At 42.4% G+C, this 27,296-nt stretch overlaps 1 protein-coding gene across 4 annotated transcripts in view; it reads left to right on the forward strand.

Annotated features, from left to right (window-relative positions):
- The window catches only part of Dnajc5b (DnaJ heat shock protein family (Hsp40) member C5 beta), an 85,231-nt gene that overhangs the window by 20,161 nt on the left and 37,774 nt on the right, over positions 1-27,296 (forward strand). For 3 of the 4 annotated variants that reach the window (XM_048420731.3, XM_048420732.3, XM_085677300.2), the window contains one exon: positions 18,208-18,334. In XM_048420731.3, the coding sequence (XP_048276688.1) occupies positions 18,216-18,334 (119 nt within the window). In that variant the 5' untranslated portion in view covers positions 18,208-18,215. Of the gene's footprint in view, positions 1-8,573; positions 9,434-18,207; positions 18,335-27,296 lie in introns of those variants that run through there. The other variant, XM_048420733.3, reaches the window with a different exon arrangement.

A 27,296-nucleotide genomic window follows, 5' to 3' on the forward strand; every position in this document is an offset into this window, starting at 1 on the left:
AGGGACAATGATTACTTTTAAAACATGGCGTGTTATTTAGATTACGAGAAGTCCCAACAAAATGGCAGGGCCTATCCGTTTCCCCAGTGGCAGCCACTGACGGGTGTCGTCTGTGTTTAACCAGCTGATCCCCCAGTCCACGTTCATGTCTTCTAGTTATGAAAGAACCATGCTAAAAAGTCATAGTTTGATTTTTTTCTGTTTTCATGATTCATGTACTGCAGCATGGAAAAAGAGTACTCATAGATCCCTGGAATTAGAGGTTTAGAATACTAGTTTGATAGTGGCTCAGTGCCCATCTCCAGCACAGCATGGAACCTTCTTCAGTCTTCACTGTGACCCAGACGCAGGGGAGCAGCACGCAGTCTGGTGTCAGTGGTCAGTGCTTTAAGATATTACGATGCTAGGAGAATTACAACGCAGCCAACAGGTCCTTTTCAGTTCAGAAGGTTGAGTATCCTGTACGGCGGGTCAAGCATCAATTACTTGAGGACTTGCAAGGCAGCATGTCCCCCATGGGATAGGTGGCTTGTAGAATTTTGCTTGGGGATATTAGAATTGAAAAGTGTTAAAAAAAAGATTTACAAAAATTAAATTTACATGCCAGATTAAATAAAGTTATGGGCCCATTATCTACTTGAGATTGTTTCAGAAGAGGTTTTATAGGCAATTTTGACCACAGTTGTCTAGTTGGTGCTTCTTGGGATATAATATCTTCATTTTAACATAAGGGTCTCTATATATCCGAGGTGAAATGACATCTGAATAATACATGAAGAGTCTGGTTTTGAGCCCAAAGAGGAGATGAAGCATGTATTGGTGCTGCTTACACATGAAGAAAACGTGCAGTTTTCTGTCTCTGGAGCCAGGCCACTAATAACCACATTGGCCAGCTTTTTACTACGTTCCAATATGATGCAAACGCCTCGGGACATTTTTAAGGGCCTTAATTTAGAGACATTATATGCCTAAAGAGAGATCTTTGGGGCATACGGCGAAGAGTGCATAAAGAACAGCAAACTCGAGACCATGCGTACTTAGTTCTTGATCAGCCTATGCCAGGAAGCAACAATCCACTACTACATTTAACTTAGCTAGAACAAATTGTAACGCAGATGTCTAGAGGAGATGATGATCTGAAAACCCTCATAAGCTGAAGGATCACCATGCTTACCTGGATATAGAGTTCCATGTGGGAAACTGAACGGGGAAATCGGCCTTTGTTTTTCCACTGGGAAGAGGAGTGTAGAAAAGCGTGGGCCAAGGCCAGGGAAACATTCCGTGATGGTGTGTCCAGGACTTTTCCTTTGGAGGGCGGAGGAGTAGCTCAGTCTCCCCGTTCCACACCAGGGACAATTCTGAAGGCAGCAGCCTTAGGAGAAAATAACATGACTGTTTCTGAAGAAACTGCCAGGATCCCTGGCCTGCCTCACTCCCAGTGCGAAGTGTGCTGGAGCAGTAGGCAGGCACTCTCGTCCCTAGGAGCCCCGGGGGTCCCCTGTAAGACCTGTGAGTGATGATGACTAGGATGCTTTGCCTGTAGACACTCTTATGCCTCGATAAATGATGCTGGATACCAAATCTAACATCCTCACTCCCTGTCATGAGATGGCCAGCAGGGGTCAGCATTGACAACCAGGCGCTTTGGAATGTACAATGGCCTGTGCCTTTTCATAGGAGGCAAATGCAAGTTTAGCAAAGACCAGGAAGCCTCAGGACTGGGGGTGGTGTGACTTACCGAGCCCCAGAGCTCTGGGATGGATTATTTGGAGATGCCTCGAGGAGTTTTAACTCAGAGTGTTTCTTCTTTCCTACTTACTTGACTTACAAACTGACCTGTAGGTTTTTTCTCCTAGCTTCCTTTGGGAGCTTACTCCCTCTTAGTCTACAAACAGTCTCACTGGATGTGCTGAAAGAAGGACTTATCACAGAGCCTTTAGATCCTGTTGTCCCTTTCTGGGGTCTCTCACTCTGGACACAGCTGCAGGGCCCTCATAGCCCTGGTCAAGTACAGCACAAGGCCGCCCTGGGTCACTGCCATCACATTCCGGTTCATATGAGGAACGAAAGAATACTGTCTGTGAAAGTTTTTGTGAATTAGGAGGCATCTTACCCAACATGATACACAAAAGACCCCAGGCTTTAGAGTCAGGCTGACCTAAACGCAACACTCTCCTGTGTAATGTGATTAGTTTTCGTTCCATTGTACTCAATGTCATCAATTGAAAAAAGCTGGGGCAGTGACATTGAGAGTCACACTTGTGACCACTTAGAAGCTGCTAGCTCATTCTACAAGGTTTCACTGTGTGACGTTAATATACAGCTTATTAACTTTCCATGATTAAAACAGTAAAAGACTGCCCAGGTCCTCGTTACTGTGAGTTTAACCAGTTGGCTTGGGTAGTGTCCAGAGAGCAGACATTGCTGAAGGCCAGACTTCCTGTAACTCTGTTTTCCACAGTGATGCGTAAACTCTTCATGTTTATTATTTTCACAAGGGAGACAGTTATCCTGTAACTCAGGTAACTCATCTGAACATAACCAGTCTGTGCCTTCTCTGTGGGCGGACCTCGGAGAAAGGCAATTTCTCACTGGGATCTCAATTTATACCATGAATTCTCTCCTGAAATAAGGCCCACGACAGAGCCACAACAGAATCAGAACGTGTGTAAGGAGTGTGAAGTGAGAGGAGCCAAATATTTCAGAGCCTCAGACCAATGTCTCCGGCTGCGTCTCTTCCAAGCAGAATGGCACGGCTGAGACATGGGTTTTTAGGCTTTCCCTTGGGTGGTATCTGGATTCCTAGGCATTTCCCTTTGGTAGTATCTGGATTCTTTGTTTTTTCCCTTTGGTGGTATCTGGATTCTTTGGCTTTTCCCTTTGGTGGTATCTGGGTTCTTTGTTTTTTCCCTTTGGTGGTATCTGGATTCTTTGGCTTTTCCCTTTGGTGGTATCTGGGTTCTTTGTTTTTCCCTTTGGTGGTATCTGGGTTCTAGGACTTACTTCCCCTTCAGTGGTATCTGGGTTCTAGGCCTTCCCCTTTGGTGGTGTCTGGATTCCTAGGCTTTCCCTTTTGGTAGTATCTGGGTTTTAGGCTTTCCCTTCGGTGGTATCTGGGTTCTTAGGCTTCCCCTTTGGTGGTGTCTGGATTCCTAGGCTTTCCCTTTTGGTGGTATCTGGGTTCTAGGCTTTCCCTTTGGTGATATCTGGATTCCTAGGCTTCCCCTTTGGTGGTATCTGGATTCTTTGGTTTTTCCCTTTGGTGGTGTCTGGGTTCTAGGCTTTCCCCTTTGGTGGTGTCTGGATGGCACTCCAGTCTTCACCTCTGCATTGGCCTTTCTGTGCACATCCATGTCTGCTGTGGGGTGAACGAGAAATGTCCCCCATAGCCTCACGTGATCGAACACTTGGTCCCCAGCTGGTCGTGCTGCTCGGGAAGGTTGTGGGATCTTTAGAGGGTAGAGCCTCACCGGTGGTGGGCCTTTGATGGTTTGTAGACCGTCCCTACTTCCTGTTCATTTTCTGCTAACTCAGTATGGCTGTAAAGTCACTGGTCAGTTTCCTGCTCTTGCCAGCTTGCTTTCCCTGCCTATTGCCACATCTTTCCCGCCACGAGAGACTGCCTCCCTCTGGAACTGTAAGACAAAATGAGTTCTTTCTCCCTTAAGTTGCTTTGGTCAGGGCTTTCTATCACAGCAGCACAGTTAAACAAAGGTAGTGACTAATTACTCTTCAAAAACAGCACAGAGGGAACCTGGGTCTGTCAGTTTTGTTATTCAGTTATCGGAGGTTTCCATCTGGTCTCCCAAGCCCCGGAGATGTTTATCTCTTTAAGGTAACTTTACGACAAGGTACTTCTTCCCAGATCCATCATGCCCTGCCCTCCAGGTTTGGATTCCTGCAGTCTCGCTGACCGTCTTCAGTGTTGATGCCAGGATCAACTGATATGACACGTAGATGATGTTCTGTAAATGCTTGCTCCCTGATCTCTGTTCCCTTCATGCCATACAAAAGCGGTAACAGCCTTATGGGTCAGAATGTATCCACAAGCCTGAACTGCAAGTTTCAAGGACTAGAGTAAGGTATAAAGAAAACCATGCGAGCGAGCAAGCATGTTTCTGTGTGTATGACAAACAAATTGTTCCTAGACCCACAAGCTGTTAGGTGTACTGCTTGGTGGGAAGTTCTGACCAATACAACCACAAGGCCTCATCCTCACTCCCTGCACCTAAGGGGCTCGAAGGTCCACTCTTCACCCTCACCATCTGCCCCTAGTTTATATTTATAGCATTGGTGTTCTTTATTAATCACACCTAAAGTGTGTGCAGTATAACTTGATGTCCCTCCCAACCCGTCCTTCCTTCCCTTTCAGGCGTTACTTCTTTCTGCCTTCCATGCTCCGAAGCATTCCCAGGTATGCCCAGGGATGTGACAGATGCTTCCAGAAGTAATAGTTGGCCATCTGAGAGGTATCCTCTGGCCAGGTCCAAGGGTGGTGGCTGCAATGTCTCCTAACCGACAATCTTCTGCCTCAGCTTCCCCTGGAGGAAAACTCAGGTCTATGTCTGTCTGAAGCTGCTTCTTTAAGTCCTTAACAACTGTCTGGGGAAACACCTCTTTAATTTCTAACTCTCTCTCCATCAGAGCTCAGAAGTCCTTCCTTGGGTTAGGTAGGGAATTGGCAGCCACTGTCTGATCAAGACTCCATCCTCTCTGAGCTATGTCCTGTTTTGAAGTGGGTCCTCCTTCTACTTTAGCCTCCAACCCCAGAAGTACCCTTCATGGTGGCTTATGCAAATAGATGATCCCAAGAGTCTTTAGGGCTGGGACGATGGCTCAGCAGTCAAGGCACTTGTGCACAAGTATGAGGACTGGAGTGGAACCCCAGAATACATTAAATGCCAGATGGGCATGGCAGTCAGCCTGTGATTCCAGCACTCAGAAGGTGGAAACTGAGCAAGCTGGTTGTAGTGACTAGCTGTATGGATGAGCTCTGGGTTCCATTGAGGAAACCCCCTTCAATGAATAGAGTAGAGAGAGGCTGTGGAAGACTGTTCACCTAAGTTCCTTAGAAAGAGGACAAGAGACTTAGAGTTCAGATTTCACCTTCACTGTGAAGGTGTCCTGCACATTCCCACTGAAGTTTACTTGTTCGTGAGTCATCGAGTCAATATTCATCAAGGACGCAGTGTTCTGGTTGGAACGCTCGTCTCTGACAGCTCATCCCCCAGCAGACTCACCCTCCTCTAGGATCTCCCGGGGGACTTCCCTAGCCATACTTACTAACTCTATTGTTGGCTTTTCCCGTCATAGCCGTATATGTCCGTACCATCTGCAAACGTTTCGCCCATATGCAGGCTTGACTAAAGGCGTTACCAGGACCTGTTCTGAAGATTATCTCCAGCAACAACTGGTTTTTATTCCCGCCCCTCTCCCCCATTGGTAACAGCAATACCCAAGTAGGAAACACAGTCAGGGAGCACAGTCAGGGAGCACAGTGCTCAGAAGTTAGCAAATTAGCATCTCAAGGCCTTGATAAAGTGCACATTATAAGGCAAGCCTGATGAAGCACGCTTGTGATCCCAGCACCTAGGAGACTGGGGTAAGAGAGTTGCTGGTTCAAGGTCAGCCTGGGCTATCCAATGAGAGGGTGATTTTTTTTTAAAAGTATCCTATGACTATCTGGTGATGTATGGGAGCTATGATGTCCTAATTAGCTTTGTCAACTTGACACATATCTGAGAAGGAAACCTCCACTGAGGTATTGGCTAGACCAGATTGACCTGTGGGCATGCCTATAGGGGGTGACCTTAATTGCTAATTCATGTAGGAGGGTTCAGTCCACTGCAGGCAGCACCATTCCCTTGGTAGTTGGTGCTGGGCTGTAAACAGAGCTAGCTAACACACATAAAAATAACACTATACAGACTGAGCAGGTTGTATCTATGTATTTAGAAATATATGTATATACATATATGAATGTAACTGTAATAAATGAAGAAGGCTATAAATTTGAAGGAGAAGGATATAAAAATGATGGATGTGTGGGAGGCTTTGAAGGGAGGAAAGGGAAGAGGGACATACAATTATAAGATAATCTTAAAAAAAGAATATATTTTTTTAAAAAGCTAGTTAAGCATGATCTGGAGTGAATGCAAGCAGAATTCCTCCACGGTCTGCCCAGGTTCCTGCCCTGACTCCTCCAGTGCTGGACAGTATAAGCCGAATAAATACTTTTCTCTTTTAAGTTGCTTTTGGTCCTGATGTTTTATCACAACAGAATGAAACTAGAACACATGGCATGTCTCTTGTTTTATGAGACAGATGACAAAGAGTGAATATATTTTTTTCTTCCTCAAACTGAAACTGTTTTGAATGCTGACTATAGAGAAAAGTCAATAAAGAAAAGATAACTGAGCCAGAAAGATGGCTTAGTCAGTAATGACAAAAGTAAAGGCCCGCGTTCCCAGTGTCCACAGAAAAATCCAACTGTGGTGGCATATGTTATCATTTATAAATACATGGTGGGGGACCAGTCCCATGAGGTACAGTGTTGGGTCCCCGGAGGCCTCGGTGGGTCCCTTTGGTGGGTGGAAGACCATGGCGGGTGAGAGACAGACAGATACACCAGGCAGAGAGAGTTTGGGTATAGAGTTTATTTAGTGGGTTATGGAGGGGGAAAGGGAAGAAGAAGGGGGAAAGGGGAGAAGAGAGAGAGGAAGAACATGGAGGCAGTAGTTATTTCTTCAGAAAAGGGACAGAAAGAGAGAAAGCAGGCTGGAGAGGAGGCGGAAGATCCGCTTGCCTGGGGAGAAGGGAGGGTTGGGAATGAGTGGGGCTTGTCTCTTAAATGGACAGGGTACCTGAGGCTGACTTCTGGCCTCTCCGCTCATGTGGCCCATGTGCACTTATGCATGAACACGTGCACTCAGGCACGGCATGGCACATGCATGTGCATGCACACACAAACTCCTTGCTGCACTTTGATTTCTCCGCTTCCACCACTCCCATCATTCAGTTTCTCCTGTCTCCGCTGGGAACGGCTACACAACACACCTGGATGGATTTGGTTCAAACATCCTAAAACATCCTAGTATATCACTTATTTTTCCTAAATTATTTTTTACCAAGGACCCAGTGAGCACTTTCAGCTTAAAGAAAAAACAGAGATTTAAGAAAAATCCACAATAAATTAGCTTGTCTAGAAGAGGAGTCCCTAGGAATCACCATAGGTGTTTGAGAGTACAAGGTACTTGGGAGCTGTGGTGGTTTGAATGTAATTGGCTCCCATAGGCTCATAGGGAGTGGTGCTATTGGGAGGTGTGGCCTTGTTGGAGGAAGTGTGTCACTGGGAGTGGGCTTTGGGGTTTCAGTAGCCGAGTAAGCCAGACCTAGTGGCACTCTGTCTTCCTGCCGCCTGCTAATCCAGATGTAGAGCTCTCAGCTACCTCTCCAACATCGTATCTAACTCCATACTGCCATGCTTCTTGACATGATGACAATGGACTCGACTCTGAACTGAAAGGCAGCCCCGATTAGATGTTTTCCTTTATAAGAGTTGCCATGGTGCTGGAGAGGGTGGCACACGCCTTTAATCACAGCACTCAGGAGGCAAAGGCTGGTGGGTCTTTGTGAGTTTGAGGCCAGCCTTGTCTACAAAGTGAGTTCCAGGACAGCGAGGGCTACACAGAGAAACCCTATCGCAAAATAAATAAAGAGTTGCTATGGTCATGGTGTCTCTTCACAGCAATAAAACCCTAAGACAAGACTCATAGTTGGCAATGACCAAAACCTAGCTAAAATATGCTCAGAAGGGAGTGTGGGAGGATGTAAGTATCTGTGTTGGTATTTATCCGTTCAATCTAGGAAACAGTGGCATGCACTGCCTGCTGTCGGAGGGCATAAGCTAGAAGTAGGCCGGGGAAGAACAGAGACCTGGGTTCCCCTGGGACTCCACCCATCTCTGCTGCTGCCCATCTGTTAGTTTCAGAGTATTTCAAAGCAGCCCACAGTATTCCGTTTGCCCATTTGATAGACACAGCGGGGTCACTGTCCTCTGTAAAATAATCTAGGGATGAATGCTGTTTTGTATGGCTTGGATCAGGTAGCTTCATCTTATCAGGTGAAAACTGAAACGGTCTTAGGGAAAACGTGTGTTACACTGGAGACCTACATCCTATCAGAAAAATAAAAAGACAGCTAATTGGCTAACAGGGAGGTGATCAGTCATAATGATTTCTGGCCAGAATGACCCAAACTGTACGTGATAACAATAGGGCTAGATGACCTTTAATTCCAGAGTCTAAGATTTGGTTTACTGTGTTTATGCAAGTTATTTAACTTGGCAAAATGCTATATATTTATTATGAGTAATGTGATGTTTTGAATTGCGCGTGGAATGGCTAAATCAATCTAATTAGCATATGCATTATCTTATGCTTATCTATGCTTTCTGTAATAAGAATGCCTAAACTCTACTTTTGGCAGTTTTGAAGAACACAGTACATCACTGTTTGCTGTAGTCACCATGCTATGTAGTAGGCCTTCTGACTTACTGAAACCACATATCCTTTGACCAAGATCTCTTCAGCTTCTCCTCACCAGTCCCTTGTGACCAGCATTCTACTCTTTAATATTCTGAGTCCAAGTTTTGGGATATTTTGTTTTTTTTAATACCACATATAAATGAGGCCATGTGTTACTTTTTTTTTTCTGTGTCTGGTTTATTTCACTTAACGTAATGTCCTCCAGGTTCATCCACGATTTTGCAAATGACAGCACTTCTGTCTTTTCGAAGAATTACAATACTACTCCACTGTGTGGATCTACACCCAACACTCAAGCTACACCATGCATGCTCTAATTGACTCCGTATTTGTATGTTGTGGACACACTGCAATGAACTGAGAATGCAGATTCTCCTCAACACGTGAGATCAACACACCGATTTCATTTCTTCTCCGCATACACCCAGAAGTGGCATTTGTTAATGCGTCCGTCGTGTTAGCAGTCGGTGACTTTCAGAATCCTGCCCTCCAACAAGAACATGGACTCTCAGACAAAGGGACACCATCCTGGTCCCTTTGGTGTCTAGGCCAAATGAAATCCCTGCTTTCCAATCCTTTTTACTCACAGCCTGTGCGTAGTGTGACGTGTAGAGAAACCGATGAGTTACTGCCCTTGCTAGAAGCACCAGAAGCCAGAGGAAAGAATTTTGAGGTCACTAGTTGAGGCCTCCAGTTTGTCCTTCCAGTGTGACTAGTCACCAGGGCTGTGGTGCCGAGAGAGGAGTGAGGTGGAGGACCGGAACAGCAGCTCGAGTTGCTAGAATGGATGAGAAGTTCAGCGTTTTACTAAGCAGAGTGACCGCCAGGGGATGTGTTTGATCTGCTGTGGTGGTGGGCAGTCAGGAGTCCGCCTCCTGCTTTTCTGGGTAAGACTCTGTAAATTACACCCCTCTGGCATCCAGGGACCCCACTCTCATGGAAGATGGAAGTGTGCCAGGTTGCATAGTGCACCTTTGGCCTCTATAGTCTTATTCTCAGGTAGGCGCTGGATCTCAGAGCCTTTGGGGCAGTAGGATTTTTGCAGAGTCACGTAGTTTCTCTCTTTAAAGAAGCTGAAGGTTCATACAAACATTTTGAAATGATGGTGTTTTCAGGACCACCAGGTGTCACTTTATCTTGCTGAAGTCCTCAGAACTTCTAAGATCTCGGTAATCAACCAGCTAACCTCAACCAGCTAACCGTTGGCAGCTTTTCCTTTTGTCTGAGGTGATACAGGCAAGGGCTGTGCGGGATGAGAGCTGGGAGCTCCTTCACTGGGCCAGCTGACCACTGCCATGTGTAATACTGCTCTCTCGATGCCTGGCTCGGGGTGTCAAGAGAATGAAGAAAAGACAGACACACACACCCAGAAAAGCTGGGATCGGGTGTGCTGTACTTTCTGATGGAGAAACTGCAGCACCGTAGAAGTACGGCAAGATGATTACAGACAGTTGAACAGAGAGACGGTGCTGCTGCATGCCGCTGAAACAGGGAACGGAGTTAGTACACACAGACAAGCAAGGAGTCAGGTTTATTATACACAGCTGAACACGGAAGGAGGCAGCTTTAATCGATCTTAGAAGGGAGTGGTCTCTGTAAGGAATAGTCTTCAGGCTTTAAGCCCCCAGGGAGAGGCAGCCACAGTGGACGGTTTCTTCATATACTATCAGTAGCCACACACAGACCAACAGGAAGGCATTGTCATCCCTCTGAGCCTTACCCAGAGTTGAAAGGTTTTGCCATTCCCATGGGTTTGAGGGTAGTGTCCTTGACACAGCCAGCTCATGACACCACACTCACTCAGGACTTCACACGCTCAAGACGTCCTCAACTTCCCATAGACACCACCATTAGTACCAGGGACTCTTTGTACTGTCTACAAAGCCATGAAAACAGCTCCTTAGCCTTGGTACATTCATCCATTCACATTGATTTACTGGTGTGTATGTGTGTGTGTGTGTGTGTGTGTGTGTGTGTGTGTGTGTATGTGTGTGTGTTAGAGATGGATATGCATCTTTCATTTAGAATGACCTTATTTATTATCTTTTTTCTTATTTTCTTTCATAGTTTTTAGGTAGTGTTTAATCAGTATAGAAATTAAGGATCTTCACTCTGCCATTTCCTTACATCCCATCACTCACTGTACCTTGTCATGTTCTCCACCACTTCCTCCACACATTGCTCTTCTTGCAGTCGCCCGTCCACTTTCACATCATGTAAACATATGTGTACACAGTTAAACATAAAGTCTGTGTGGGAGAAAATATGAAATATTTTGTCTTCCTTCTCCCCAATCCTTGTTTCTCCCTCCAGACTGATTCTTCTTCCATCATAGACCGCCATCTATATTTAAATCTTGCTTGCACATACAAGAACACACAGGCAATCTTTGTCCCTGTGCATGCAGCTTATTTGGCTGGAGCTGATAGTCTCCAGTTCCACCCATTCCTCTGCAAATTAAATTTCTGTTCTTCTTTATGAGTGAAGAAATGGCACGTGTGTGCACCACGTTTCTTTAGCCACCCATCTGGTGAGGAGCATCTAGGTTGCAGATCTCAGCTGTTGCAAACAGTGCCATAAGAAGAGTCGTGTGAATATTTTTGTGTTGAGATTTCTCTGGGTATGTATCCAGGAGTGGTCTAGTTGTTGACTAGAATATAGGGAAAGAAGGCTCGTTCTGGGACTAGAAAGTGGTGCAGCCATAAGGGAAAGGAATATGGAATTTTCTCCAAAAAATGAAAGCAGAAAAACCTTATCATCCTTGGTCAGTGGCTTAGCAGAATAAAACTAGATGGGAAATCTGATCAGAGATATATAGAAAGAGTAGGCGGAGTCAGGGAGATACCATGTAGCTGCTGAAGGAGAAAGATGCCTGAACGCTGGAACCTTACTGGTAGGCCATAGCCTTGTGGTGAATCACAGACTAATAAAAATGGGATAACTTAAGATATAAAAGTTACCCAGGAATGTGTCTAAGCTATTGGCCAAGTAGTGTTGTAATTAATAGAGTTTCTGTGTGATTTCTCGGATCTGAGCAGCCAGGAATGAACGAGCCACCTCTGTTCACACTCCAGTGTTGTTCTCTGTATAGGATTACTTTAGCTGTCATATGGATTTTAGTTTTGATTTGTCTAGTTTTGTGAAGAATGCCATTGGAATTTTCATAGGGATCGTACTGAATCTACAGATACTGTTTAGTGATAGAGACATTTTTAGAATTTTAATTTTGCCAACCAACAAACATGAAGATTTTCCCATCAACCCTTATGTCTTCAATGTTTTAAAGTTTTTGTTGCAGAGGTCTTTTATTTTCTTCATTAATTTTATTCCAAGTTGTGTTTTTAAAGCTACTGACAGTAGTGATTCCCCCACCAGGAAGTTTTTCATTTGTTGACTTCGTATGCTGTTATTTTGCTCCAAGTATTTATAGGGCCCTAGAGTTTTCTTCTGGATTTGTTAAGACCTTTAAAATATTGAATAATGCCATCTGCTAATAAGGATAATTTGTGTCTTCGCTATTTGTGTCTCTTTTAATTTTTTCCTCATGGCTAAGAGTCAAGGACTGAGATTCAAAGTGTGTAAGAGTGGAGAAAATGAACACCTAGTGTAGTTCCTGACTCAGAGGGAATGCCTTCTGTTTTTCTTACTCGGTATAAAGCTATTGTGGATTGCTGTGCAACGCCTTTACTATGCTGCAATGTATTTCTTATATTCCTAGGTTCTCCAGGGTTTTGCTTTGAGGGATGGTGGACTTTGTCAAAGATCCCTTTCTGAGTCTCTTGAGGTGATGTGTGCAGTATCGTACTGTTGAGTTATGTATGTCGACCCATCTTTGAATCCTGTATGAAAACAACTTGTCAGTGTAGGAGTTTCTCACTGTAGTCTTGGATTCAGCCTGTAAATACTATACTTTTTCCTTTATTCATCAAAACTCTTCCCTTTTCTTGCTTCTGTGTCTGGTTTCTGTATCAAGGTGATCCACAGGACAAATCTGTGTTCCTTGGTTTTCTTCCTTCCTTCCTTTCATTTTCCTCATTGTTTCTTTTTTAGAAGTGTGAGAATCACTAGTATTGGCTCCTCTTTCAAACCAATTTCTTTTAAATTTGTCAGAGAATTCCCTAATTCTGGGATTGTCTTGGGTATGACGCTCAATACTATTTCAGTTTTACTGCTTATTGTATATCTATTTATTGATGTATTTTAATTATTTCCTCCCCATTTAGTTTTGGTAGCTCATATATTTCTAGAAATTTACCCATTTGTTGCAGATTTTCCAGTTTATTTGAATGTATTTTCAATTTCTCCTAATTATTTTGTGGATTATTGTTATCTGTTATAATGTTTCCCTTTTTGTCTTTAATTTTATTAATCTCTCCCTCTCTCTCTCAACTTTAAGAGTTTGTCAATCCTGTTCATTTTTCAAATTTTTTGCTAGATTATAAATATATTATTTATTCATTTTTATTTCATTAATTTCATTCTTATTATTTATAAACATCTACTTATCTAGAGTTTGGTTGTTTTCTCCCTCAGACCTTAAGGTAAGTTACTAAATTCTTTGAGAACTCTCCAACCAAACATTTTAACTATGAGCAGTTATAAATGTCCATCTTAGATCCGCCTCAGTGGCATCTGATAGGTTCCAGTAAGTTCTGGTTTTATTTTAATTTTGTTGCAGGAATTAAAAAAAATTCTTTGATGGATATTGTTTTCTTTAAGTGACCCACTGAACATTCAAGAATATATTGTTCAATCTCTAAGTATTTGTATGTTTTCTGTGATTTCTCTCGCTATTGCTTCCTCATTTTATTCCATTGTCATCTTTTCCATGAAATTACTTGAATTCTAATTTAGAAGCATTTCCATATGCTCCTGAGGCCGGGGAGGGGAATCTATCTTACAACTGTTAGATGGCATAGTCTCTAATGTGTGTTGAGTCCCTTTGATTTATGGTGCAGATTAACTCTGAATTTGTTTTGTGGATTTTGTTCTAGATGATTTACCTTTTGGTGAAAGTGAAATGTTGAAGTCACCATCTACTATTGAATCTATGCCTCTCATTATCTCTCAGAACTGGGAACCCCCGTGTTTGGTGCAAACTTATGTGTTTGCACTTGTTATGTTTTCTTTTGTGTTGCTTTCCTTCTTCCTTTGAGACAGGGTCTAGCGCTTCAAACTCACTATTTGCTTGAGGCTGTTCTTGAACCCAAGTCTACTCTCTCTGCCTCCCAAGTGTCTCAGTTACAGATGACTACAGGTATGCATCACCATATCTGTGTCTATTATATTTTCTTCATGGGTTGTTTCCATTATTAAAATGTAGGGGCTGTCTTTATCTCTTCTGGATAATTTTGGGTCCAAGTTGATTTTATCATATCAAGATGCCTATGCCAGCTGGGTTTGAATTGTCCCTTGCTTTAGTAAATTAGTAAATTAGCTTCCATAGTTCCTACCTAATCTGTGTCTTTGCCAGTGTGGTGTTTTACTGGGAGACAATGGATAATCTTATCTTTGTCTTTTAACCCAATCATCTAGTTTTCATCTTTTAACTGAAGAGTTAAGACCATGCAAACTTAAAGTGTTTATTGATAGGGGTATTCTAATTCCTGTAATGAGACAAAATGGTTAAATTATTGTTCTTTCCTTTCTCCCCTGTTTGTCCTGGGGATTCGCTGATTTCCTGTTGCAGATATGATGAGTCATTTCCAGTTTTCTTTCTTTGACATTCCTCTTGGTAATTGTATTCTTCCCTGTGCTTTCTTCATTGAGACTATATCTTCTCGTGTAGTTAGGATTCCTTTAAGTACTTTAGCTTGTGTTTATGTTGAAATATTCTTATCTCTCCATCAGTTTTAAAAGATAACTTTTCTGGGCATAGCAGTCTTGGTTGGAAATTATTATCCTTTGGGGCTTGGAATATATACTTTTATAAACTCATGGCTTGGATGATTTCTGATAATTTTTTTGTATGTGTTTGCTTTTATAAGTGAGTTAGGATTTTCTCTTACAGCTCTCAGTGTTATTGTTCTAACGGCATTCTGACTACAGTGTGTCATGGAGAGGTTCTCCAGTCAGGCCCTATTTGGAGTTTGAATCTGTCTATCCTTGCATTTTCATTTCTTTCCGTAGACTTGGAGAACTTTCTGTGATTTCACTAAATTTTCTCTGCCTTTACTTTTAAAAATATCTCAGCTCCATCTATACCATAGTCTAGGATAGATTTGATCTGCTACTTATAGTCTGGAGTTTTTTGAATTTATAGTCTTGCTAATTTTTGTGTAACTGATATTTGAATACAGTATTCCCCTCGCTTTGCCCCCATCCCTGGTGTGTTTTCTGCTGTTCGATCAAGTCTATTGGTGATACATTTTTTTCCCTTTGATTTCTACTTGATTCATTCTTTTCAATTTCCAAATCTTCTTACTTTCCACCCTCCCTTTCCCATCTCAGTTTTCTGGTTTGCATTTCTTATCCATTTTGCTGACTTTCTCGTCTATGTTTCTAGGTTTATCCCTCAGGTCTTGAATTGAGTTCTTTTGTGTCTTTGACTTTTTATAAGTAAATATATCAATTATGCATCTGTTGTTTTACCCATCTCAGCATCTCTGAGCTCAGAAATTGAGGAGTTGTGATCCAGAGGAGTCATGTTGCCTTTTCTTTTCACACTTCTTGTATCTCTGCATTCTGTTTGAGCATCAGTTGGTTTGGATGTCTCTTCCAGTTTTATTGAAGCATATTAGTGAGTAGTTTCTTTTTGACTGTCCATTCCCAGTATCATTCAAAGGGGGAAAACTACTATAATGGCAACAACGTCAAACTAAAACAAACAAACAAACAAAAAGAAATATACTTACAATCAATTAAAGCCTACTCATACACCGATTACCATAAAACAGCAAATGGCAAAGGTAGAGTAAAGCATGTGGTTAAGTTAAAAATCATTGAGAGTAAACACAGAAGTAATAGTTGAATGTGATAAAGAAGGCAGGAGAAGGGGGAAATAGAGAAGCAGGATAAATAAAGGGAAAAGAAGAGTAGAGAAGAATGTTATGGAGAGGAAGAGAAAAGTGCAAGAACTTAAAGATATTGCCCAATAATGGAAAACTACATAAGAAAAGTTAGAATGCAAATCAAATATAAAAGCTTAAAAAATAGACAAGGTACTATTCAAAATTAGGAAAGGAGTGGGCAAAAGGAAAAAGGGAAATAAAAAGACTTGCACAGTGTGATAGTTATAGTTGATAACCAACTTGAGAGGATCTAGAACATCGTGATGTATAGTTGATAACCAACTTGAGAGGATCTAGAACATTCTGATGATTATTGCTGATGACCAACTTGCAAGGTTCTAGAACATCGTGATGGTTATTGCTGATGGCCAACTTGAGATGTTCTAGAACAATGTGATGGTTATAGTTGAGAGATTCTAGAACATTGTGATGGTTATAGTTGATGACCAACTTGAGAGGTTCTAGAACTGTGTGATGGTTATTGCTGTTGATCAACTTGAGAGGATCTAGAGGCATCTAGAGAGCAAACCTCTTGGTGTGTATGTAAGGGAGTTTCTAGTTGGATTAATTGGCTCAAGGAGACCCACCCTGAGTATGGGCAGCAGTATTCTGTGGACTGGATTCCTGGACTAAATGAAAAGGAGAAAATGAACTAAATCCTAGCCTTCATAGCTCTCTGCTATAAAGATGCCAAGGACCGGCTGCTTCACACACCTGCTGCCGTGACTTCGTTGCTGTGGCAGACTGTAATCTCTGTGAGCTCAAATTCAAATGGCTCTTTCTTCCTTAATTAACTTTTACCATTAATTTTGTCCCACAATAAATAAAGTAACATGTATCAACAAAATGGCAAAACTGTGAAAGTTTCTCTTTTAAAAATAAAGATAAAGTAGAAACACTGCTAAAACTCCAGCCAAAGTAAGAGAGGAAAAAGCAGTAAAGGGGGTGCTGTAGTGGCTTCCTTTGGGGTCCTATAAAGTTTGAGTCTCCTGGGTGGATACAAAAAAGGGATGATCAGTTGAATTTGTATGGTCTTTTCTGTTCTGTGGTTTATACTGGTGCCGAGCCTGCATGTGTGTCAGGCGTCTTCCAGGGCTGTCTTCACGTTAGTGTCTTTCCTTCCTTGTGTGCCAGGAGATTCTCCTAGTCACATTAGCCATGTATTTTTGTCCTGGCCAGGTTCACATCCGAAAGATGCCTCAGCTTGTACACTCTTGTGTGGCTAGTGTTCTAGACAGGATGCCCCCAAATGTACTGGTAGTGGAAAAAGTAAACACAGCCTTGAGTCATGTACTGGTGGGCCTGTCTCTGTCTTTTCTGCTAGAGAGATGGGGCTGTAGCTGTCAGGTAGTCCCCTGGAGTTGCAGAATTCTGTTTCTACCTAAGTGAACCTCATAACAGAGAGGTTGATCTCTCCCTGGGTGTTGACCCACTGTTGGCTTCAGACTTGTGTTTCTCAGAGCTCAAAGTTCTCAAATGAGGAGGCTGGCTCCTCAACACTAAGGAGGGCACTGCATCCCCTTGTGCACGTTACTTCCTGACCCAAGCCTCCTGCCACCTGCGTCTTAGTGTGTGGCCTTCTGCTTTCTGAAGCTGCCTTCTGGATCTGTCTTCATGTTGGGGCTGTATGCTTGACTTCAATCTCTCTGATGTGATCATCCGTGTTTTCAGACCCTCGGGGTAGCTCAGTTTTAAACTTCAAAAGTGTGTCTAACCATAGACCTCTGAGCCAAGGAGCGGAGCACGCAATGGTATTCCGCTCCTGCTGACTTGACCCAGTAGAGGAAGTTATTCAGTTTCGTGGAAAACGGCAACTGGCTCTGAGTTTTCTGAGAACTGTGGGCTCGACTGTGGGTAGGATTGTCAGCCTCTTCTCATTAGAGCTACTGTGCTTGGCTTTAGATGAAATGTCTGCCTCCCCCACTAGCAGGGCCACTGTGCTGGAGCTGTGGAGGTAGGGTGGCGAGGGGCGGGGTGTTGCTGAGTCACATCTCCTTATTTCATCTATATTATTTCAGCAATAATATCTTTAAGTTCTTGCACTTTTATCTTCCTCTCCATAACATTCTTCTCTACTCTTCCTGGTCTCTTAGCAATTTGTTTTAGAATATTTTTAACTGATTTATTTACTTACTTTGTGTGTGTGTGTGTGTGTGTGTGTGTGTGTGTGTGTGTGTACAAGAACACACATACATGTGCATGTGTGGAGGTTGGAATGGGTTGTCTCACCAAACTCGGGTCACCAGGTTTGCCCTCAGGCACGTTTATTTTACCAACCAGTAGAGACAGAGTCACGTGGCTTAATCAATTGTTACCCATGGCTAGCTGAATTTGGAAAGTGTACAAAACTAAAAGGTACACAAATTTTACATAAACAGAAGAAAACACATTTCAACCTATAAGAGTCGATTCTCAACCCTTCCGGAATCGCCGTGGAAAGCCCCTCTTCCATTTGTGTGGCTTCCTGTTGTCTTCGACTTGAAAACGCTTTTAGCTCTCAACATTTTCTCCCCTCATATTGTACCTAGCACACAAAGGCACTTCGGATTGTCATTTTACCAAGTGTTAAAAATGCATTTTCTTTCCTTGCAGGGAGCAGGATCCACAAAGCATAACCTTCATGGCTCTTTTCCTTCTTTGGTTTTTTGCAGCTTGAGAAATGGCATGTAACATACCCGACCAAAGACAGCGGACTATGTCAACAACGGGAAACGCTCTGTATGAAGTTCTTGGTCTGCATAAGGGAGCTTCATGTGAAGAAATTAAGAAAAGCTACAGGTATATGGAAGTTCAATTGGGACAGGTCCTGTGCTACCGTTGGCGGTTTCTGGTGACTGGCAAGTGGTACCAAATTAAAGACAGAAGCTTCTTGCCAAGGCCCAGTGTCTGAATTTTGGACTCGTTTCCTGTTGTGTAGCATCAACAGTTCATTATAGATAGGCACAGCACTGATTATTGAAAGAACACTGTGTGATGGCCAGCCTGAGGCAAGCATAGTTAGACTCTAGACGGGGGGAGTATGTCATCACGGAAGGAGAAAGGACATCTAGGGTTAAACCCTGTGACATGATGTCACTACATATGGCAGAGAAAGGCTTGTCACAAATGCTATACTGTCAGTTACACTGTTGAGGCCTTTAGATTTGACATTTTCATGGTTGACTTGTCTCTAACAGTTACTGTAGGGAAAAACTGAAATATCATTTCACTTAAAGTTCTAAGAAATAAAAATACATATGAAGTATAGAATCGCTGATTTTAAGCTATCAAAAATGAAGATAATGTGCACCTATAATTTTACCTTCAAATAATTTTCATGGGGAGTTGTTTCCTTCATCCCTTCCTGTCTATATAAGACAGTAAAAGATGAAACTGAATTTGTCTACAGTTTCCACCCATCTTTCTTCCTCCTAAATCCTGTAATGAAAATGTCTTGGTGTTATTAAATATCCTGCTTTCATGCCTGTTACCTACAGGTATTCCCAACTTCTCTAATTATTTTACAAGCTATTATTTAGGAGGAAGTTCTTTTATTTTCCCTCTATGTTTAACATCCTGTATATAAGACATAATATTTATTTCCTGTTGTTTTCTAATTGAGAAATAAATTTATTCTTTCATAAGACAAAAAAAGAAGCAAAATGTGATCATTTTAATTAATGTTTTCTTGGTTTTACCTTGGACTGGTTTTTATGGAATTTAAACAATTTGAAAAAGACAAATTATTAGTAATTTGTTATGTTTTTGTCATACTTGTCTTGGCTAAAAAGCCTCTTTTGGATATTATAAAAATATCAGCTCTAGCCACAAATAGCATAAAATATCTTGGGGTGACACTAACCAAAGAAGTGAAAGACCTGTACAAAAAGAACTTTAAGTCTTTGAAGAAAAAAATTGTGGAAGATACCAGAAAATTGGAAAGATTGCCCATGTTCTTGGATAGGTAGGATCAACATAGTAAAATGGCAATCCTACTAAAATCAATCTACAGATTCAATGTAATCCTCATCAAAATCCCAGCACAATTTTTCACAGACCTCAAAAGAACAATACTCAACTTCATATCCTGTTCAATAAAGGAACTTCCGGAGGCATCACCATTCCTGACATCGAACTTTATTATGGAGCTATAGTAATGAAAATAGCTTGGCATTGGCATAAAAACAAACAGGCTGACCAATGGAATTGAACTGAAGACCCTGATATTGATCCACACACCTATGAACACCTGATTTTTGACAGACTAAAATTAAACAATGGATTAAAGAAAGCATCTACGCATCTTTAACAAATGGTGCTGGCATAACTGGATGTCAACATGTAAAAGAATGAAAATAGATCCATATCTATCCCCATGCACAAAACTTAAGTACAAATGGATCAAAGACCTCAACATAAATCCAATCACACTGAACCTCACTGAAGAGAAAGTGGGAAGTAGCCTTGAACGCATGAGCACAGGAGACCGCTTCCTAAATATAATCCCAGTAGCACAGACACTGAGAGCAACAATTAATAAACGGAACCTTCTGAAATTGAGAAGCTTCTGTAAGGCAAAGGACACAGTCAATTAGACAAAACGACAGCCTACTGAATGGGAAAAGATCTTGAACTGATCTCCAAAATATATAAAGAACTCAAGAAACTAGACATAAAATTACCAAATAAGCCAATTAAAAAATGGGGTACAAATCTAAACAGAGAATTCTCAACAGAAGAATTGCAAATGGCCAAGAGACACTTAAGGAATTGCTCAACATCCTTAGCCATCAGGGAAATGCAAATCAAAATGACTCTGAGATACCATCTTACACCTGTCAGAATGGCTAAGCTCAAGAACACCAATGATCTCTGTGAATTTGAGGTCAGCCTGGTCTACAGAGCGAATTCCAGGACTGAATCCATAGCTACTGAGAAACCCTGTCTCAAAAAAATCAAACAAAAACAACAACAACAACAACAACAAAAAAAAAAACCTAAAAAAACACCAATGGTTTTATGCTGGAGATGATGTAGAGTAAGTGGAATTTCTGTACTGTTGGTGGGAGTGCAAACTTGTCCAACCTCTTTAGAAATCAGTATGGCAGTTTCTCAGAAAATTGGCAATCAGTCTACCTCAGGACCCAACAATACCAATCTTGGGCATATGCCTAAAGGATGCACACTCATAACACAAGGACATTTGCTCAACTGTGTTCATAGCAACATTATTGGTAACAGCCAGAACCTGGAAACAACCTAAATGCCCCTCAACTGAAGAATGGATAAAGAAAATGTGGTACATTTACACAGTGGAGTACTACTCAGCATTAAAAAACAATGACATCTTAAAATTTGCATGCAAATGGATGGAACTAGAAAAAAACATCCTGAGTGAGGTAACCCAGACCAAGATCTACAAACATGGTATGTGCTCACTCATAAGTGGATATTAGACATAAAGCAACCCCAGAGAAGTTAGGTAACAAGGAGAACCCTGAGAGAATTTTACATGGATCACCCTAGGAAGGGAACACACACAAATGTTATGTCCAAATCTGCAAAGTCCCCACAATAGCCTACAAGGAAACTAAGTCCCGTATGTAAAAGCAAAGAGCCTTTATTTTAATCAAGTTTGCAAACTCAGTCTCTCCATGTCCAACATATTGGAATAACCGGAGAGTCCCGAGCGCAATTAGAATTGGGTTTTTGTAGTAGTAAAGGTGGGGGTGAGGGGTCTCTGAGGTTCAGGACCCCTGATTGGCTGACATTTGTCTAGGATGTCCTGGGGAGGTGCATTGGCAGGTGATTTCATCTACAGCATTTGGAATGTTAGGCATTTCCTTTGATTGGTCTGCTCCTGGGTGGTGGTTGGGTTATCTCAGTTTGTGGTTCTTTCCTGCTACCAGGTATTGCTTCAGGGTAAACTACTGAGACTCAGACCTCTTATTAAATTAATCGAGGGCCAAGTTCTACTCTGGCAGGTGATAATGATTGGAAATAAATAACTTCCTTTGGGTGGCCTGTCCATACTTAGCTTATCATGGCTGGCTTCCACAACAACAACGTCTGAGAAAATTAGGAGAGGGGGTAGAAGGGAAGGTGGAAGGGGAGCAGGAAGGTGGAAGGAGAGGGAGGAGGAGAACATGAGGGAATGGAATGCTTAAGAAGGGGGAAGGACGTTAAGGGGGTGAAAGGTGAGAGATATCTTGATTGAGGGAGTCATTGTGGGCTATGGAGAAACAGTGCTAGGGAAATTCCCAGGAATCCACAAAGAAGACCCCAGCTAAGACTCTAAGCAATAGTGGAGAGGGTGCCTAAACTGGCACTAAAATTCTTAATGAAAAATTTAAAAAATTAAAAATATAACCTCCGGTCTCCTTTTAGCACATTTATGGTTTTGCTCTGACATTAAATTTTTGATCCTTCAGGCCTTATTTTGGTATAAGGAACGAGGCAGCATTCCAGGCTTGGTTTTTACCAAATACTAGCCCACCAATATTTATTGGCCTCTCCAATTTTACCACGAAGGAGGCTTCTTTTGGCCTTGAGCTTCACCACGTGGTGCACTATGGGAGCTGATGGGACCTTGAGAAGCTTATGCAAGTGATAGTCCTCAGATGGCTGTTTGGATCCAGTTTGACGAAGATGGCAGATTAAGATCACTGCAGATCTTCTAAAGCATACTTCTCCTGACGTGCTAGGGACAGGGAAGTCTTTACTGCTTGGTTTGGCACCAGAGCTTCAGGCGTGTGCCGAGCAGTGGCGCAGCCCACAGCTGATGAATGACCTTGTTGGAACGTCACCGAATCTCTGGTTCGCGGGATGCTGGGGTTGGAAATCAGAGCAATTGCATCTTAAGTTTAATAACCACACAAATGAGGAGTTAAGAAGCTACATCAAACTTCCTTTCCATTCTTAAAGCTCAGTTTACAAATGCGACTTTTAATTGCCTTTATTAATTTTGGAAGCTGAGATTTCAGGTCATCTCTTCATTAAGGCATTAATTATGCCGAGCTGCTTGCAAGTTTAGTAATCACAGCATAAAGCCTTTTCATGTAATCAGTGTCTTGCCATTAATTTGGTTTTAATGTCAAACAAATATTATTTTTCTCCTGATTAGGGTACTAGCATGCTGCCCAGAGCGTCTATTTCTATCTAAATTAGACATTTGTATTCTGCAAGCTATTCAAAATGTAGGAGCAGGCTGCAAATCCACTGAGAGTATTATTCTTATATTCAGAGATGTGGGCTGAAGCGGTGACAACACAGGGAAATTAAAGGCCAGTGAAATGTAATAAAATTACCAACGGTTGATCCATATGCTGCTTGACCTCCAGTATAATCTTTGGTTGTCCTCTTGAGAACAAAATAAGCTAGGGAGTTTCTTCTTTCACCTTTATTCTTATTTTTGAATAGATATTAATATATCCATTGAGTTAAAATAAAAGCATACACGTTCCAGGTTATCTCCTCAGGGGAAACAATATTATTAATTCCTTGCACACCTTTCTAAGGAGACATCATGACCATGTGAGCACATAGAGCTTCCAGACTGGGCAAGATGGAGTAGGCTTACCTCTTCCTGCCCTTCCTGATACGCTTGGTGGCGATTCTTGAGACTGATACAAAAGACAGCTAAAGAGAATGCTGACGTCTAGAAAGGGTGAACTGACTGCTGACCTCAGGAACAAAGGAGCATTCAGTGACTCTTCCACTCCTCACCCATCAGAAAACAGCCCAAACAGGGCTGTTTTCTGAGTTCCCACCTCTTCTTCCAGCAGAATAAACCCAGGTGACCTTAATCTTTCCCCTACTTGAACACTTCACTCAGTTACCTGAGCCAAGCCCTGCGAAATAGAAAGATCGTCAATTAAAAGTCCCTTGACATAAGGCTAGGGAAGTACTTTCAGGTGTGGAGCCTGAGAGACTCGCTCTTCCACTGAAGACTCCACTTGGCAGAGGGCACTAGTAGGAGGGGAGCTAGACAAGGGCACTTTGGTCAGAAAAGGCTCCCTTCCCCTACCTAAAACCATTAGCTTAAAGGAAGCTGCTCTCAGCTTCCCAGGTACTATAAAGAAGGATGCCAAAAGGTTTATGGGAGGTCGGAGAGATGACTCAGCAGCTAAGAGCATTGCCCGCTCTTTCAGAAGATCTAGGTTCTGTTTCCAGCGTTCACGTGGAAGCTCACAACTGTATGTAACTCTAGTTCCCTGGGATCTAGTGCCCTCTTCTGGCCAGGCATACATCTGGGACACAGACATACAGGTACATAAAATAATAAAAATTTAAAAGAAGAAAGGCTCATTAGAGACAAACTAGTAAATCAAAATAGCACCATAAGGCTCTAAAAATTAGATTCTTGTTGGAACTATCTGCAAAGAGAAACTGAGACCTACATGCTAAACCTAAGCAGGTAACTATTTGTTATGGAACCCAAATTCTCCTAAAGTTACAGTCAAGATATCCAGATATGACTTAAATCACCTATCATAAAAAGGATTAAGAAAGTCATAACTTGAATGAGAAAGGTCTTCTCCTGACTCCCATCCTGACAGGAGACAGGTACTTAAAGTTATAAGGGCTGTGTGGAAGGACTTAACAACAAGCTACAAATGGATTTATACAACTGAGAAGTAACAGAAGCAGTGCTAACGTGTTGAGCTAGGCAACGGTGAAAAAAGACTCAGAACAGAAGCCCAGGATTTTAGGATGAAGCAGTAAAATTTACCCAGTATGAACAACAGAGAGAAAATGAATTGAAAACAACCTAGTTTTAGGGATACGTGGCTCAGCAAGAGGAGTCTCCAGTGGAAAGAAGAGAAAGGATGGGCTGAAGGAGTGTTTGGAGAATTAAGGGCTGAATCTCAGACAAAAGACATCTGAACGAATTTGTCACTAGTAGATCTACTCTTAGAGAATTGCATAAACTTGTATGCACCCATACACACGTGAACACTCACACACAATACATGCCACATACACAAGTGCACACACAAAATTTAAAAAGAATTACTTCAAGAAGTTTTCCAAAATACTGGAAATAACAAAAGGAATGTCATATCATCAAGAAGAAATGGAGAAAGTTGAAATCCAGCTAAAATAGGACCACCATCCCCGTGAGTTTCCTAAATTATGAGCGACGGAATCAAAAGTTACTCCACCCCATGACACTCGTTGATCCTGGGTGGCAGTGAGATTTATGCGCTTGACCAAAATCAGGAAACACTGAGACCAAACACTGAGGACTCCCACCCCAGATCGCCAAGAAAACTGCAATAATGCTGCAAATGGTAAACATGTAATCCTAAAAAATGCTCAGATAGCCCGCAGAGAGACAAAAAATAGAAAATGAGAGAAGAAACAGGAACAGGAACAGAAACAATACAAAGGAAGAAAAAATACCAGAGTTAATCCTTTGCATAAGATGCATGTCAGTAGCCAGTTTCATGGATCTCTTTTCATAAACAAATTCAAATATACTATCCATCCCACTTCATTCATTACATTTTAACAAAACAGCTCTCAATGATCAACTCAAAAAGGCTTAGTCTTTTTTTTAACTGCCGTGACACAGATGTCCTGTGACGTCATCTGTTTTCTGTGACAGTTGTGGTTTTAGTGTGACATATGCCCCATGTTTCTTTGTCTGAAAAGTTAGTACTTTAGTGGCTCTGTTTTGGAAGGTTGTAGAACTTTTAGAAGGTGGAACTTGGGTGGAGGAAGTGGGTCATTGGAGGTGAGCCTCAAGATTATGTAGTCTGACCCTACTTCCTGTTCACTCATTGCTTCCTGGGTTCAGATACAATGTAACCAGCTACCTCAAACTCCGGCCACCATGCTTAACCTGCCACGATGGGCTGTTTTCTACCACGTTGGGAGCCAAACTAAACTTCCGCTTCCTTAGGTTGCTGTCTGTCAAGTAATTGCCTACTACAGCAGAAAAAGCAACTAATTAGGTGGGACCCTTCAAGGCTGTGCTTGTCAAGTTGGGAGTGTAGGCCCCCAGCCCCTCGCATCAATCCCAGCCCCCAAGTCTGGTCTGGACTCCAAATCCCAGCAGGCCAGGTCCTGACCCCACCCCCTCAGGACAACTCCCCAGGGTATTTAAAGGAGTTCCCAAAAGAGGAACCCGTGGTCTCCCTTTTTTCTCCTCCCGGGGGTCGCCTTCCTGCGGCTTTTCCATTTCCCTCTCGGGGGCCACCCGAGAGCGCAGAACTTCCATTAAACCTGGAGATTTCTTAATTCGGCTTGTTTTGATTTGGCTTGATTGGGAATTTTGCGTCGGCGGGGAGCTCGCGTTAGGAAATACACCTAACATTTTGGAGGTCCGCTCCCAACTTGACAGTGCTGTTAAACAGCATTTGAGCTCCTCATAAAGGGATCTTTATTGCCCCAGAAAGTGAGGGAGGGGTGGAAGAAATTTTTTTAAAAAACTTCATTTTTATTCTCTTCCTGGTTATTATGTGTTCTGATCCCACATCCCTAGAACGAGGATTCAAAGAACCCAGATAAACCATTTGCTTATTCAGTTCTGGCTGTTTCTGGTTAGAGAGCCGAAGTTATAGCCTCTCCTCTGTCAATAAACAAGGCTGCTAGTACATAAGGACACGGGCTCTCATTCTGTGGAGAGAACAAGGAGAAATGTGCCCTAAGAGAGGTGCACAAAATTAGGAAGGAAAATTTGGGCACCTTTATTCCTTTAGAGAATTACAAGCATCTGCTTCGAAGACCTCCATAGTCCCTCCCATACCTGCGGATAAATCCATCTCACGGTCTGTAAAATATCTTTTCCTTTTAATTTCTGAAATTCAGTCCTTCATTCAGCAGCTGACCTCGTATAGTTCCCTACAGCCTCAAAGGCAGGTGGGAAGGTGACAAGAGGAAAGCTTTTACTGTGTCCCTCTGTCAGTCACTTAAGCTCTCGCCTCGCTGAGATTTTGTGGAAAGAGATGAGACCATCTTTCTCAGAGTGTGCGGAAGCCCTTTTGTGTAAGCGCACAATGGCAGTACCAGGTCCCATTGTGACAGAGCGAATGTCGCCACCATCCTTCCCAGTCTAAAATTAGCCTGCCATTTGGCACGGCTGTTCAGAGTCCATTCATCCCGCTAGCACAAGGTGAATGTTCAGTCTGCATCTAAAGTGACATGTCACAGAAAATGAAACCTGGGGTGTCTCTTCTGTCATCCTCGGTAAGGAATAAGCTGTCTTTAGCACTACAGACTTGTATCATTCCAAAGACTTAGGTATTCAAGGCTCATTTAATCCAATCCAATCTTCTTACTAAGGGGCAAAATCGTTTCATCCTTATCAAAATCGTTTGCAGGAGATGAGCAAGGTCTTACTTATTCCATTGCTTAGATGTCCTACCAGCTATTTAGTGTATTATTGGAAGGAGGCTCTATTCAAATGGTGATGGCCCCAGAAGGTCAAAGATAATCTATCTTCCCCCTGGTTTGTTCTAACTTTAGCTTGTTTTGCCTCCTCAATTTAGTTTCCCTGAGTCAAGAAAGTTCTTAGGAAGTTCCTGAATGAAGTTAATGAAAGAGGAGAGAGATGCTGGTAAAATGTGGGGTGGCTAGATAGATGGGGATTTAGTAGGGACTTGAAATGAGGGACTCGGGGATTTTGAAGAGACCATCTCAACTAACTCAAGAACCTGGGGTGCAGCTTCTATCACCTAAGTTGTTCTTGGGGTCCCTTCTGAGAAAGTGTATGGAACCAAAGAACCAGGTCATTCCCCTCAGTGGTGTCCTCCAG

This window comes from Myodes glareolus, chromosome 16 (assembly GCF_982192425.1).
Source record: "Myodes glareolus chromosome 16, mMyoGla1.1, whole genome shotgun sequence".
Taxonomy (NCBI): Eukaryota; Metazoa; Chordata; class Mammalia; order Rodentia; family Cricetidae; genus Myodes; species Myodes glareolus.